The following is a 14,962-nucleotide window of genomic DNA, read 5'->3' as shown; positions in this document are numbered from 1 at the left end:
TTTTAGCCTATCCAGTGTCTCAATTACCCCCTCTTTCACTATGATTTCAGCAGCATCTCCTTCCTTGGTAAAGACAGAAGGAATGTAACCATTTAGCACCTCAGCCGTGCTGCCTGCGTCCATGCACAGATCCTCTTTTCAGTGCCAAATCGACTCTCCTCACTACCTTTTTACAACTTATATGCCTAAAGAGGACGGTTGTATTCCCTTTTCTGTTAGCTGCATGTCTTTTCGCGCACTCTCTCTTTGCTTCTCTTATCCATCACCTTAAACGTTCACTCCGTCCACCACCAATGCACAGTGGCAGCAGTGTGTACATATACAAGATACATGCAGCTACTCATCAAGGTTCCTAGGCAAATTGTGATAATGAATTATGAAAGTGGTAGATGGAGTTCCAGTCAAGTGGGCTACTTTGCCTTGGATGGTGTCAAGGTTCATGAGTGCTGTTGGAGTTCCTCTTATCTAGGTAAGTGAAGAGTATTCCATCACACCCCTAACTTGTGCTTTGTAGACGGTGGACTAGCTTTGGAAAGTCAAGGGCGAGTTGCGCATTGCAGAACTTCTAGCCTCTGACCTGCTTTATAGCCACAGTGTTTATAGTCATGTGTCATATAAGAAGCTTGCCAGCAAAGATGAAGCTCATGTAACAAAAAAAGGAAGTGGCAGCATGGATACAAAGTTGGTTGCATGACAGGAAAAATGGTGGTGAGTGGTTGTTTTTCAAATACTAGTAAAGTATACAGAGGGGTTCATAGTTTAGGAAGGAATGTGATAGCTTTAGAGAGGGTGCAGAAAAGATTTACAAGAATGGTTCCAACATTGAGGGTCTTCAGTAATGTTGATAGATTGGAGAAGGTCTGGCTGTTCTCCTGTGAGTAGATTGAGAGGAGATTTGATAGACATGTTCAAAATCGTGAGAGGTGTAGTCAGAGTAGACAAGGGGGAATCCGTAGGCTTTCAAAAATTAGTTGGATAAGCACCCAAAGAGTAAAAAAGAATGCATGGTGGGGTTGGGGGGGTGTGGTCTGGGGGAGTGGGACTAGCAGGTTTGCTCTTGGAGAGAGCTGGCATAGATATGATGGGCCAAATGGCCTTTTGTGTTGTGGTCATTCTATGATTTTACTCAACGTAATTCATTTACTCCTGTTCCTACGTTTCTTGCTAGATTTGAACAATAAGATTTCACTTTCGTGATTCATTTTTTAGGGGTAAAGAATTTGCCCAAGTTTATATTGTAAACTAAAAACTTCACCTCTTGTGCAAGTTTACATGAGAACAGGCTGAAGCTGTTCCCCCTTCTGACCTCCGGCCACTGGTGGCGGTGTGGATAATGCTGACGTGTCAGGCCCCGACTCGGGTTCCCTCTTGTGGCTTTTTCGACGGCACGTAAGTGACGTACAGACTCTTTATGACATTAGAGCAAGACAGCCAATTAAATGCTAGTCGCTTCAGTGTAGCCAATCAGAGGACGCCGGGTGCTGCATTCCCACCAATGGATGTGAGCGGGAGGCGGGCCGGACGCAGCAAGTGGACCAATCGGCAGGAGGCAGGGAGCTGCGGGGACGCACGTGGCGGCGGGCGGCGGGCGGCCGGCGGGCGGGCGGCCGGAGCGAGAGATCGGAGTGCGGCGAGAGGGCGCCAGGTGAGGGTTGGCGCTGAGCGGGATCGGAGAGGCGAGGCCTAGGGGCGGCTCTTTAGCATCGCATAGCCGGGGGATGGGCTTTGTCCATTGCAGCCGAGTTAAGGGCGCCAGCCGGGGTCCGGTGGATTCCTGTTCCTGTCTCCCAGCCTGTAAGATCCGGATTGGACTCTGCGCCCCACAGACACCAGCAGAGAATCCAGGCCCAGAGTCCTCGTGCGGGACTGCGGGGGCGCCGCAGGGTCAACCCCATTCGCGACTCCTCAGATGCTGAAGCAGTCCGTGCCCAAACGCAGCCAGACCCCTGGACAATATCCAGGCTTGGGGCTGACAAGTGGCCAGTAACATTCATGCCGCACAAGTGCCAGGCAATGACCATCTCCAACAAGAGAGAATCTAACCATCGCCCCATGACATTTCACAGCATTACCATCGCTGAATCCCCCACTATCAACATCCTGGGGGTTACCACTGATCAGTAACTGAACTGGACCAGCCATATAAGTACTGTGGCTACAAGAGCAGGTCAGAGGCTGGGAATCCTGCAGCGAGTAACTCACCTCCTGACTCCCCAAAGCCTGTCCACCATCTACAGGGTTCAAGTCAGGAGTGTGATGGAATACTCCCCACTTGCCTGGATGAGTGCAGCTCCCACAACACTCAAGGAGCTTGACACCATTCAGGGCAAAGCAGCCCCGCTTGATTGGCACCCCATCTACAGATAGTCATTCCCTCCACCACCGACACACAGTGGCAGCAGTGTGTACCATCTACAAGATGCACTGCAGGAACTCACTGAAGGTCCTTAGGCAGCACCTTCCAAAGCCACTACCATCTAGAAGGACAAGGGCAGCAGCTACATGGGAACACCTCCACCTGGAAGTTCCCCTCCAAGCTGCACCATACTGACTTGGAAATATTTCACCTTCCTTCACTGTCGCTGGGTCAAAATCCTGGAATTCCCTCCCTAACTGCACTGTGGGTGTACCTACACCACGTGGGCTACAGCGGTTCAAGAACACAGCTCACCACCACCTTCTCAAGGGCAACTAGGGTTGGGCAATAAATGCTGGCCCAGCCAGCAACACCCACATGCCGTGAATGAATTTTAAAAAACCTGAGGAAGTGCCGTACTGTCCGAGGTTCCATACTGACGGAGCACAGTGATGTCAGAAGGTCCGCTCTGAAGAATCGCTGCGCTGTTGGGGGTAGTTCGGGGCTGAGGGAGTGGCATGCTATCGGTGCTTCTTCCTTTTAGACATGAGGTGAAAAGCTGTATTCAAACAAGAGAACTGGAGTTCTCGCTGATTTCCTCACTGATATTTCATACCTCAACCATCATCAGGTTATCTGGCCAATATCTCATTGCTGTATGCGGGATCTTGCGGTGTGCAAATTTGGCTATCGTGTTTCCTACATTACAGCAGTGACTGTCTCAAAACATACCTTTTTTGGATTGGATAGGTTTTAAAAGGTGCTGCATAAATGTAAGCCATGATTTATTTTATTCATCGTACGTAACAGGGCAGTTAGGCTGCAGACAAAATTGCGCAATATCCATTCGGAGAAATGACCAGTTAGTATTTTTGGTAGTGTTGGTTGAGTGATAATTGTTGGCCTGTATTATTCTTCTGCTCTTCAAATAATGCCAGAGGATCTTTTCATCTGAACAGGCAGGTGGAGCCCCCTGTTGAAACATAACATCTGAAAGATGGTATCTCTGACTATGTAGCACTCCCTCAGTACTGCACTGGTGCGTCAACACGGACTATGTGCTCAAATGCTGAAGTGGGGCGTGAACTCCTAATCGTTTAGCTGTGGCGAGAATGCTACCTACTTAGCCAAGACTGAGGTTATTGAACTCCAGATTGGTATCATGGTGGAGCCAGATTGTGAAAAATATTCAATTCACTAGTGCTGAGCGGCTTTAATAGCCACTGAGCGAGTGCTTCCCAATCTCGTGATGGCTGAGGCATTGAGAGTCCTGATTCTGGATGGAACACTGGCTCCTTTATTCTTTCTAAGCCCTCACTTCCCCATGGGTGGCACATTTGAAATCAAGATCTCACTGGGTGATGAACTGCCACGTGTCAGGGATTCTGTGGTGTGACCTGGTAAATTATTGCTGTAACCCCCTCCCCCACCCCCGTGATTAAAGGACTTTCTGTTGACGTTGCAGATTCTAAGAAGCCTCCTGGTGTTTAGGGCTCTGATTAAAGGATGCCAAGTGTGGCCGGCATGAGAGTGGCTTCCCCTGTCTCCAAAGACCCTTCTTCCAGACGGCTGCTCCAAGGGTCCTCCAGCACGACCCAGTTCCTCCGCTGCATGCCCAGCGTGACCCTGAGCCCTGGTGGACGGACGGCAAAACGCAAGAAGAAGCCGAGCCGGCGGCACGCGCGGTTCATGGCAAGGAAGGCCTTTCTGGAAAGAAAAGGGATCCTGAAGCGGAGTCGGTTCAAAAAGAAGGAAGGACCTTTGGACCAAGCTCGCTGCTCGAATGCCAGTAAGCTAAGCTGCACGGTTCATTCTGGAGACACCAAGCAGTCAGGTGCTTCTGATGTGAATGTAAATCGCTCCGTCTCGTCCCGGCCTGAATCTGAAAGCGGCCGCTCTACTTTCTCTCCAAAGCCGACCAGCCTGAGCACCAGAGCTCACCCTGTACGAAGGGCAAATGCGCTGACTCGTGAGGAACCTGCCAGACCGTTGCCAGCCACAGCCCCTTGCCTAGCAAGCCCGCCACACTTCTGTCCTAATCCTGCCAAGTATGTGGCGATTGACTGTGAGATGGTGGGCACGGGTCCCTGCGGGCGTAATACTGAGGTGGCCAGGTGCAGCATTGTGAACTATCAGGGTGACGTCATCTACGATAAGTATGTGAAGCCAGAACATCCCATCACCGACTATCGGACCCGGTGGAGTGGCATCCGACAGCAGCACATGACAAATGCAATTGAGTTTAACGTTGCACAAAGGGAGGTGAGTTGACTGAGCACATAACAATGTATTAAACATCTTGAGCATTGCGTAATGGCCTCTGAGTCAGAAAGTCATGGGTTCAACACTCATTCCATCCAGGCTGACAACGCTAGCGCAGTACTGAGGGAGAACTGCGCTGTCAGAGGTGCTCCTGCACTCCCCCTGCCTGTCTAATGCTTTCTTTGTGTCCTGCTTTCTCCAGACTCGTGCTCTATTCAGGCACATGACAAGGATAGACAGGTCCTGCAGTGTGAAAAAGTCACACCCGTTTTACTGATATCTGGCAGGAAATATTGATCTTAAAATTATTGTTTAAACAATCTGAACATGCAATACTTTCATATCATGAGCATTATAGTTTTACACTTTAGATGAGTGGAGGTAAACGGTTGGGGTGGGGAGGGCTGAATGATTATGAAAAGGGGTCCTTTGACGAAAAACATTTGAGAATTACTGCCGGAGGAATGTCCTATAGAATTCCTAACCAAGTTTGAATTCCAATAAACTGCAGGAAAGACCATTCTCTTAAGGTTCAAAATCCGCTTCAATTTTTAACATTTTTAATTTGTGCTTCAATTTAGATCATGAAGATCCTGAAGGGTAAGATCCTGGTGGGCCACGCGTTGCACAATGACTTTAAAGCGTTGAAGTATTTTCATCCGAGATCTCTGATTAGGGACACAAGTAAAATCCTAATGCTGAAGAGGAAGGCTGGTTTTCCTGAAAGAGATTCCGTGTCCCTGAAGAATCTGGCGAAGCAGCTTCTGGGTAAAAATATCCAGGTGAGGATGTGAACCAAATGATTCTTCTCCCCTGGGAGTTGAGTTGTAATATGTTGGAGTGGGGGTGCAGTAGGGCTGGAGTACATAACACATTGGGCTGGAGATAAACCTTGGTTTCCTACTTGGCTGCATTCCCCCAGCTATCTGGGAAAGTCCATTGATTACTGCAGTATGAAGGAGGCATGTTCTATGCAACGTGAGACTTTACAAAAAACAAAAGGATAATTTGTATTTAGATCGTGGTTTTAAACTCTGTGCCCACTTCACAGCCAGTTGCTTACTGTTGGAAGTGTAGTCGCTGTGATAAAGGTAAGGGTGATTGATTGCTCCTCCAATAGCCACGCAGGGTCATCTCCTTCCTCTCCCCCACCCATCAAAAAACTCTAGCACCTCCAACGTGCCTTATCCCTATGCTGAAATTTTGTGCTGAAGACCTGGAGTGGGGCTTGAACCTACACACTTCAGGCTCAGACGCATAAGTGCTATTGACGGAGCCCAGGTGGACTCGCTAGTGGCAGCACAAGAAGCCGCTCTAATATGTGTGTGCATTTTTTGACCACCTGTTACCGTGTTATGTGACCCATTCAGTCACAAGGCGAGTGGGGGTTGGGGGGGGTTGGGTTGGGTTGCCCCCCCCCCCCCACCTTTGGCGGGCAGGTGGTTCGTTGTAGTTTCCAGCAACACCCTGTTGGCCAGTATCTGACCCCAGTAAACAAATCTGCTACTGCATCATGTGTTGGTGCAGGAACCAGGTGGTTCTATATCAGCTAAGTCTCGGTTCCTGATTAGATTAAAACCTGGTTGTTTCGGGCAAAGAGGAAGAAGTTTCGTGTGTGATGCATCCTCCATTGCAGCTCTATAATTACGTGTAGTTATGAGAATCAGGTAGAGCATAAAGGCGGGTAGATTGAAGGTGAGCTAGTCTTGAGCCCTCTGTTGCATTGTATGGGTTTCATGCTAGCCAGTGCTATCCCCAGAGATAAACTTAGTGGCTTGCCATCAACTTACACAGTCCATGAGGTGCCAGATTTGATCGCTGTCTGCCAGTTTTGATGGTACTGATGCCATTGATTAGGGGAAAGGATCTGGCATGGTTTCCATTCTTGATAGTGACTGCTGCTGGCATCTCTACAGTTGTAGATGTCTGGTGAGAGCAGGATAAGATTTGACTGTGGTGCCCCGCATGGTTGATGCACCTGCTGCCATTTGCTTTCCAGCCTCATGTATGCAAAATGGACATTTGGACAAGGTGATATTTGGTGGGGGGGTGGGGGTGGGTTTTGTTGGCAGCTGTGGATCTGACCTTCCTGCCAATCTGACCTTTGGAGCAGAGGGTGAATAATTTGGTAGGGGCTGGAGGTGGAGTTAGGGAAATATTTTCTTCTCCTTGATTGGCTGTCATTTCCTCTTGTTGTGACAGGTTGGCAGAGATGGGCACTGTTCTGTTGAGGATGCCTGCTCCTCAATGGAGTTGTACCGATTGGTGGAGATTCAGTGGGAGCAGAAACTATGCAATCAGTTGTCGGCAGAGCACGAACATACGGCTTCTGAAACAAACTCTGAAATTGATCACTACATGGACGACCAGTATTGGCCTGCTGATTTGCACGAGGACAGTAAATGATCAGAGAAAATGTTCTTCAGCTTCAGGAGTCAGCAGCAGAGATGAACACTAGCGCAACAGTCTAAAATCGAGGTTGTGATGCATTCTCCTGATTTAATTGTTCTCAGGTCTTCCCTTTGCTCCTCCTGACCAACAAAACAAATGCTTAATCCCTGTCTGACTTTTACCAATGGAATCAGCCCAACAGGCAGAATGCAGTGGCCAACGGTCAGATCTGCTAACTCAGCATAGATCTGGGATCTCCCTGTACTGCGTGGCTCAGTACTATGTCAAATGGTGTCATTTACCACACAAAATATCTTGACCATATGATGAGGAGTGTGGGTGTTGCACTGGGTCCTATTCTGTTCTTTCATCTCTGGGGACTGGGTGAAAATCCAGTCCTGTGGCATCCCAGCCCTTCTGTCAGTGGACAAGGGCCAAAAGTACAAAACTGTACTCTGAGGTAGCAGGGTAGCTGCTGTAGGAAACAGAGGAATGTTCAATAGTGTGTGCTGTCCTGTGGTAAGGACTGAGGCAAATGGTCAGGGCACAATCGAGGGAGAGCTGTGTCTGTATCCACCCTTCACCACAGCTAACCTGATAGTGCTTGTTGGTGCTAACTCCATTCCACTTGACATTTAAATTTGCAGATGGTTCACCTATTACCAGGAGTTCAAACTTGTTTTCCCTGGATAGTGTTCGTAGATAGTGTGTTTGGGGCATTAACGGATTGCTGTCACTCTTCGTTTTCCTACTTTTTAAATGTTTATTTTCTAAATCCCCCCTGCCCCTGAATATGCTGACTTTTGCTGAGGCACAGTTCAGCTGATGCCAACTGCCCTCTCTCTAGTTGCTCTCTTGCACTCATACCAGGAACCCTGCCTTACTCTACCTCCAAGGGGCTGAAACCAATTTCAACATCTAAATTGGAAGCGCACCAGAGGTCAAAATAACTAGGTGCAAAGCTGAATGGCGCAGGGTGGTTATTCTCCACTTGGCCTGTATTGGAAGGAATTGCGGGTTAAATGGAGGGAAAATGTTTTTTTCTTTTCTCCTGTGACATCATCAGTGGGGCAGTGGTTTGTGGGTATCATTCCCCATTGATGATGTCACATGAGGGAGGAGTTCTGTACAAAATGTCTGTTTTGAGGCTGTCTAACAAGTATAATTCAGACTAACAAAGCATGATGGAGATAGCAGTAAGTGCACAGGTCCAGTTCACCTCAGTAAATTTTCACTTGACACACAAGTATAGTTGGGGAAATGCACACTGCTTGTTCTGGTTTTGGGAGGGGGTGGAGAGAAAGGCTTTGGCTGGACTCTATTTTTTGGTTGTAATTTATAGCCATCATCTAATGGATTAATGATAGAAATTTCAGTCCAAAGGGAGGCTACTTGGCTCATGTTAGTTCCCCACTAGAGTTCTCTCATCCCAATTTCTTCTTTAGACGTTCACCTTGTGTTTAACTGATTTTCTGTCTAACCGTCTTTAATTAGCTCACGTGCTCGTGTATTCCATATTCTTCCTTCGCTTTGTTTAATTTATATGTCTGCATTGTGCCAAAGAGCTATAGATAATTTAAAGCTGAAGGAGAAATAATTGCACTACAACTCCACTTAAGTAATTTTCCAACAAAAAATGACTTCTGGTCTGAAAAACTTGATGATTGGTGTGAAATGTTGCCCACTCAGTGGGAGCTTGTTGTGTAACCATACTGGGGTGTTGGGATAGAGCATTGCATATGGCGACCCCTACCTGTCACTGTGGACTGGGGAAGAAATACAGCTGTATGAAGGCCTGCACTCTCATTGTTTAAGTGGCTTGTTGAGTTTGGGTGTGGGCCCCAAATAAGCCTAAACACATCTGGTTTCCATTTAGCAAGAATCAATCTCTATCTCTGTTTTCCCCTGTCTCAGTATTCTCCCCTCCTTTTCTGAAAGCTCAGACTCTTGCTAGGATCTGGTTCCACAGGAGTGAGGATTCCTCTTGTGCATCACTCTGTCTATTTTCTTTCTTACGCAATCCCTTCTATTGTAACACCCTATGCTGAGGAAGTGTTGAATGCTCATAGATAGTGTGTTTGGAGCAACGATGGATTGCTGTACTGCCACTCCTCGTTTTCCTACTTTTTTAAATGTTTATTTTCTTAAATTTCTGCTTCCCCCTTCACCTGAACAAGCTGACTGTTGCTGAAGCTGCTCATCAGCTGAGGCCTGACTTCCTGCCTCAGACGAATGTTAAAGATGCCATTTCCTTTTTTGAAGAAGAACAGGGGAGTTCATCCAGTACCCTGTTCAACAAATGTCTTTCTGGGGGAGGGAAAGGAATACTGGGGAGAAGAAAAGCAGGATAATCTCAAGTTCTGTCGAAGGGTCATGAGGACTCGAAACGTCAACTCTTTTCTTCTCCGCCGATGCTGCCAGACCTGCTGAGTTTTTCCAGGTAATTCTGTTTTTGTTTTGTAATTAATTGGCCATTTGTCTTGAGGCTGCTTGTGATGCACAAAACGGCTGCCATGCTTGCCTACAACACAGCCATTGATTGTCAAATAATTCAGTGCACGCAAAGAGTTTCAAAGCATTGCGGAGAGATGTGATAATGTGTCACTTCAATGCAAAGCTTTTTTGGGTGTCAGCTGTGGCTTGATCATTGGGTAGGACTCACGCCTCTGAGTCAAAAGAGTGTGGGCTTAAGTCCTGCTGCAGAGACTCGAGATCCCACGGCACTCTGCAAAAAAGGAGGTGGGTACATTCCCTCGGTGTCCTGGCCAAGATTTATTCCTCAACCAACAACTAAAAACAGATGAACTGGTCATTATCACATTGCTGCTTGTAGGACCTTGTGCAGAAACTGCCTGCACATTTCCTGCATTACACCAGTGACTACACTTCACAAGTGCTTCATTAACTGTAAAGTGCTTCATGATGTCCTGGGGTTCATGAAATCTGCTAAAGAAATGCAAATGTTTTTCTTTATCATCCCAACCCACTGTCCATGTCCCTTTTTTTTTGAAAGTTTGTGTTTTCATCCTTTTTTCGTTCAACTTAATTGTAGTGCAATCTAATTTTTTCTTTTCGTGCTAAAAGCTAATTGAAGATTAACAAAACCAGTTTGGAACGCATTCTAATTATTAATTTCTAAACAAGTTTTTCAGTCAGTTGGAACTATCACTGGGTCCAGCCGTAGTTCAGTGATTGATTTCTAAGAATTTCTCATACTCCTTGTGTTCTAGTTTGCATGTTTTCTAGGTTCTGAGAGGCACACAGATATTGCTGTTTTCATTTTATGTGCAGTTTAATGCATCAAGGTGCCTTTTTTTTTGCTGTTTTGTTTTGTTGGTTGCACTGCTGTCTCTTTACAGTATTCTCAAATCTTGAGTAAAATCCATTGATCTCAATGGCTCAGTCTGAGCCAGAGAGACCTGCAAGATCCCAAATTGACTGGCTTCAGCAGGGGGGGGGGAGGGGAGGGTTGACGCGGTGACACTACAATGCTATCATTAGCTTCAGCACCGCTAGGTTAAGAAGAGCATGAAATCATCAGCCAGTGTTACCACTCGTCATTCGTCTTTGCTACACCTTTGCGCCCCCCCCCGCCCAAAACAGGCAAAATGTGCCGGTTTGCAGTGAGAAATGAGGCTTTCCACTGTTGAATAGCTTTATGACAATTTGCCTCATTTGTGAAGGAAGGCACTTGTGTAACTTTGCAGGGCTCCCCAGCACGCTATACTGGCATGAGTTGGTGCCTTCAGGAGAGCTGGGGAATGAGCTGCATTGTAACTTTACAATAGCTTTTCACAAATAATTGAACATAGATAAAGACTACTTGGCCCATCATAGCTTGTTCATCCAGAAAGAACCACACAGTCGCTGTTATTGCATCTCTCAGGTTCCTTTTCATGTGCTATCGCTTTGATTACTCTCCCAGTAGTTCATTCCAACTGTTGACCACTCACCCTGCGACAAGAGTTCCTGACGTAAGTCCTAAACTTTGCTGTTCGCTACTTTCAACCTGTGTCCGTCTGTCACATTCAACCAATCAGATTAGAAAGCTGAAAGATTTATTATTTTTTGGATGAATTTGCTAAGTGATTTGTTGGACAATAAATTATTTTCAAACCATTGGTCGTCATTTTTCTTATCTGTCATATTTGTTGATCTTAACCGTGTCTCGACCTTGATACACCAGCCGGGTCTCAGAGTCACTGCCCAACAAAGTGCTTGTGCAAAGTGTCCCCTACTGTGGTACCCTGTATGACATCTGACACTTTATTGTGCCTCCATGTGATTGCCAATTTGCCATCATAAATTTGGGAGCTGGGGGGGGGTAACTGGCTGATTTGGCCAGAGATAGTCAGTGTTTTCACCACAGGGAATGGAATCAAATCCAGCCAATGTCATGGGCGTCTTATCTCTCCACTGGTTACATGTGCCAATTGTGAAATGTTTCATGCTGTAGGCCCTTGCCATTTAGCGTTGGATTAAAGTTTCTCAGTTTAGTAAGTTTCTCAATTCATTTCACAATGGACACACTCAGCCAGTGAAGCAGAGACTTTTGAGGCAAGTGAGTTTAAGTTGGACTTGACCATAGATCCCAGAGATGAAAATCCAGTTTAGGAATATAGGAATAGGAGCAGGCCACTCAGCCCCTTGAGCCTGATCTGTTCAGTAAATCATGACTGATGTGCACCTCAAGCTCATTTCCTCGTCTGCTCCATATCCCTTGATACCCTTGTCTAATAAAAATCTATTGATCTCAGTCTTGAAAGTCACTTGACTGCTGGCACCATTTGGGAAGAGTTCAAGATTCATCCTACCCTTTGTGTGGAAGAGTGCTTCCTGATTTCACTCCTACAAGGCCTAGATTTTATAAAATTAGCTGCCTTGTACTGGATTTCCCCCACCAAAGGACTTAACATTTCTCTTTATCTACCTCCCTGAATCCCTTTATTGAATTCAGCACATCAATTGGATCGCCCCTCAACCCTTAAAACACACAACTGCACAGCCATCTCCCACCCCCATTTCTGATGGTTTTTAGGTCATTGCTAAGGGCGTCATAGCCCAGTGGTTATCATAGTGGGAAAACAAACCGGTGATTCAATGTTCAAATCTGTGTAGCAAATTATGGTGTTGGAATTTGGTGAACTGGGTAGTTTGTAGGATAACATAGAGCGATTGTGGGGGCTACTGGATTGTGGCAAATGGTTGATAATTAGTGTTCAACAAGAGCTCAGATGTTTGCACTTTCATGCTGGAGGATGTCGGATCACATTTGATAATGACTGGTTCAGCAAAGTATGGCAGACTCAGCATTCTGCTTTGTACAGCCTATTCAGCAGCCAGCACCGATGGTTGCAGCTGAATGGTTAAACTTGGCACATTGTAGTCATATCAACAGCTGGTTCTAGGCCAGTAAATGTCAGTAAATCATTAGCCTTGTCCTTTTAATCTATTGAGGACAATTTGTACAGATAGTAAAGGAAGATAAGTTGTACCCGGTTTATATTTGCTTACCCCAGAGATGAAGATCCTCTGCATTTGGCTCCACTCTGAGCTCAACTTCTCCTCCACTGTCACACCCTCCCCATCCTCTGATTCATCTCCACCTCCATCTCTCCTCCTTGGCCACTAAAACTATAATCCATGCTTTTATCACCTTGTGGTTGGATTTCCCCGTCACTGCCTTTGCTGGGCTCTCTCACCTTGACAAATCGTCCAGAATGCTAAAACTTTTTTGCCCTCCAAACTCATGTCAATCTGCATCCCATTCACCCAGTCCTCACCAAGATCCACTGAGACTACTCGAGATGACTGCTAATCTCACCCTGTCTCTCCTGCCAATCCCACCCAATTCTTCCAACCCTGTGTCTACATTCCCAGTATTCAACACTGGCCTACTTCTACATCTCTGCTGAATCATAAGTAAATCATAAACATTATAAAAATGTAAGTCATCCAAAAATGAATAACTGCAGAATGGAGAATCACATACCCAGGGATGAGCTACAGGCTGGAACCTATTCATAGTTTTGGGAGAGAGGAGTGGGTCTGAGACTAAATTGCCCTTATTTAAGTTTAAAAACTATGGGGGCATGAAAGCTGAACTGGCCAAAGTGAATTGGCAAATTAGGTTAAGGGATAGGTCAATAGAGATGCAGTGGCTAATATTTAAGGGGGTACTTCAGAATAAACAAAATAGGTACATTCCAACAAGTGAGAAAAAATCCAAGGGATAGATATGCCATCCATGGTTAACTAGAAAGGTTACAGATCGTATTAAACTTTAAGAAAAAGCATATAATTTGCAAAGGCAGGTGGAAGGCCAGAAGATTGGACAAAGTATAAGGAACAGCAAAGAATGACTAAAAGACTAATGAGGGAAAAATTAGAATATAAGAGAAAGCTAGCCAGAAATATATAAACAGATAGTAAGAGATTTTTATAAATTTTTAAAAAAGAGTTAACAAAGTGAGCATTGGTCCTATAGAAAGTGAGTATTGAGAATTGATAATGGACAACTGGGAGATGGCAGATGAATCAAACAGATAGTTTGCATCAGTTTTCACTGTAAAAGGATACAAGTATCATCCCAGAAGCAGCTATAAACCAGGAAATGGAAATGGGGAAGGAAGTTAGGAAAATTAGTCACCAGGGAAGTGGTACTGAATAAATTGTTGGAGCTGCGGCTGACAAGAGCCCAGGTCCTGATGGACTTCATCCTAGGATCTTAAAAGAGGTGTCTAGAGAGATAGTTGATGCATTGGTTTTAATTTTCCAAAACTCCCTAGATTTGACGAAGGCCCCATTAGGTTGGAAGTTGGCAAATGTAACTCAATTATTCAAAAAGGGAGAGAGACAGAAAGCGGGAAACTACAGGCCAGCTAGCTTAACATCTGTCATATGGAAAATGTTAGAAGCTATTATTAAAGAAGTTATAGCAGGACATTTGGATAAACTCAAGACCATCAGGCAGAGCCAACATGGTTTTGTGAAAGGGAAATCATTTGAAACCAACTTATTGGTATTCTTTGAGGAAGTAATAAATGCTGTGGATAAAGGGGATAAATGGATGTACTGTACTTACATTTCCAGAAGCATTTGATAAAGTGCCACATCAAAGGTTATTTTGGAAAATAAAAGCTCATGGTATGGGGGTAACATTGACATGGACAGACAACTGTCTGTCTAACAGGAAGCAGTGAGAAGGCTTAAATGGGTCTCTTTCAGGTTGGTGAGATGTAAGTAGTGGCATGCCACAGGGATCAGTGCTGGGATCTCAACTGTTTACAATTTACATAAATGACTTGGATGAAGGGATGGCTGTCAAATTTGCTAATGACACAAAGATAGATAGGAAAGTAAGTTGTGAAGAGGACATGAGGCTACAAACAGGTTTGGATAGGTTGAGTGAGTGGGCCAAGATCTGGCAGATGGAGTATAATGTGGGAAAATGTGAAATTGTCCATTTTGTCATGGATAATAAAAGAGAAGCTTATTATCTAAATGAGAGATTGCAGAGCTCAGGTTCAGAGGGATCTGGGTGCCCTAGTGCATGAATCACAAAAGGCTAGTATGCATGTACAACACGTAGGAAAACTAATAGAATGTTATCATTTATTGCAAGGAGAATTGAATACAAAATTGGGAAGTTATGCTTCAGTGGTACAGGGCACTAGTGAGACCACATTTGGAGTAATGTGTCGTTTTGGTCACCTTATTTAAGGATGTAAGTGCATTAGAAGCAGTTCAGAGAAGGTTTACCAAACTAATACCTGGAATGGGTGAGTTGTCTTATGAGGAAAGGTTGGACAGATTAGGCTTGTATCCACTGTAGTTTAGAAGAGGCGACTTGATTGAAACATATAAGATCCTGAGGGGTCTTGACAGGGTGGATGTGGAGATGATGTTTCCTCTTGTGAAAGAATTTAGAACTAGGGTTCACTGTTTAAAAAT

At 45.4% G+C, this 14,962-nt stretch overlaps 1 protein-coding gene across 3 annotated transcripts in view; it reads left to right on the top strand.

The window, feature by feature from the left end:
• Window positions 1-1,585: 1,585 nt before the first annotated feature.
• LOC121269847 (apoptosis-enhancing nuclease-like) overlaps window positions 1,586-14,962 on the top strand; it is a 17,859-nt gene continuing 4,482 nt past the window's right edge. The window contains exons 1-4 of one of the 3 annotated variants that reach the window (XM_041174882.1): window positions 1,586-1,645; window positions 3,822-4,618; window positions 5,200-5,400; window positions 6,821-11,128. In XM_041174882.1, the coding sequence (XP_041030816.1) occupies window positions 3,863-4,618; window positions 5,200-5,400; window positions 6,821-7,024 (1,161 nt within the window). In that variant the 5' untranslated portion in view covers window positions 1,586-1,645; window positions 3,822-3,862 and the 3' untranslated portion in view covers window positions 7,025-11,128. Of the gene's footprint in view, window positions 1,646-1,672; window positions 1,795-3,821; window positions 4,619-5,199; window positions 5,401-6,820; window positions 11,129-14,962 lie in introns of those variants that run through there. The other 2 variants (XM_041174883.1, XM_041174884.1) reach the window with 2 other exon arrangements.

This window comes from Carcharodon carcharias, chromosome 26 (genome assembly GCF_017639515.1).
Source record: "Carcharodon carcharias isolate sCarCar2 chromosome 26, sCarCar2.pri, whole genome shotgun sequence".
Lineage (NCBI taxonomy): Eukaryota > Metazoa > Chordata > Chondrichthyes > Lamniformes > Lamnidae > Carcharodon > Carcharodon carcharias.
Note: the sequence above shows the minus strand (reverse complement) of the source record. Positions and strands in the feature narration are given on the sequence as shown.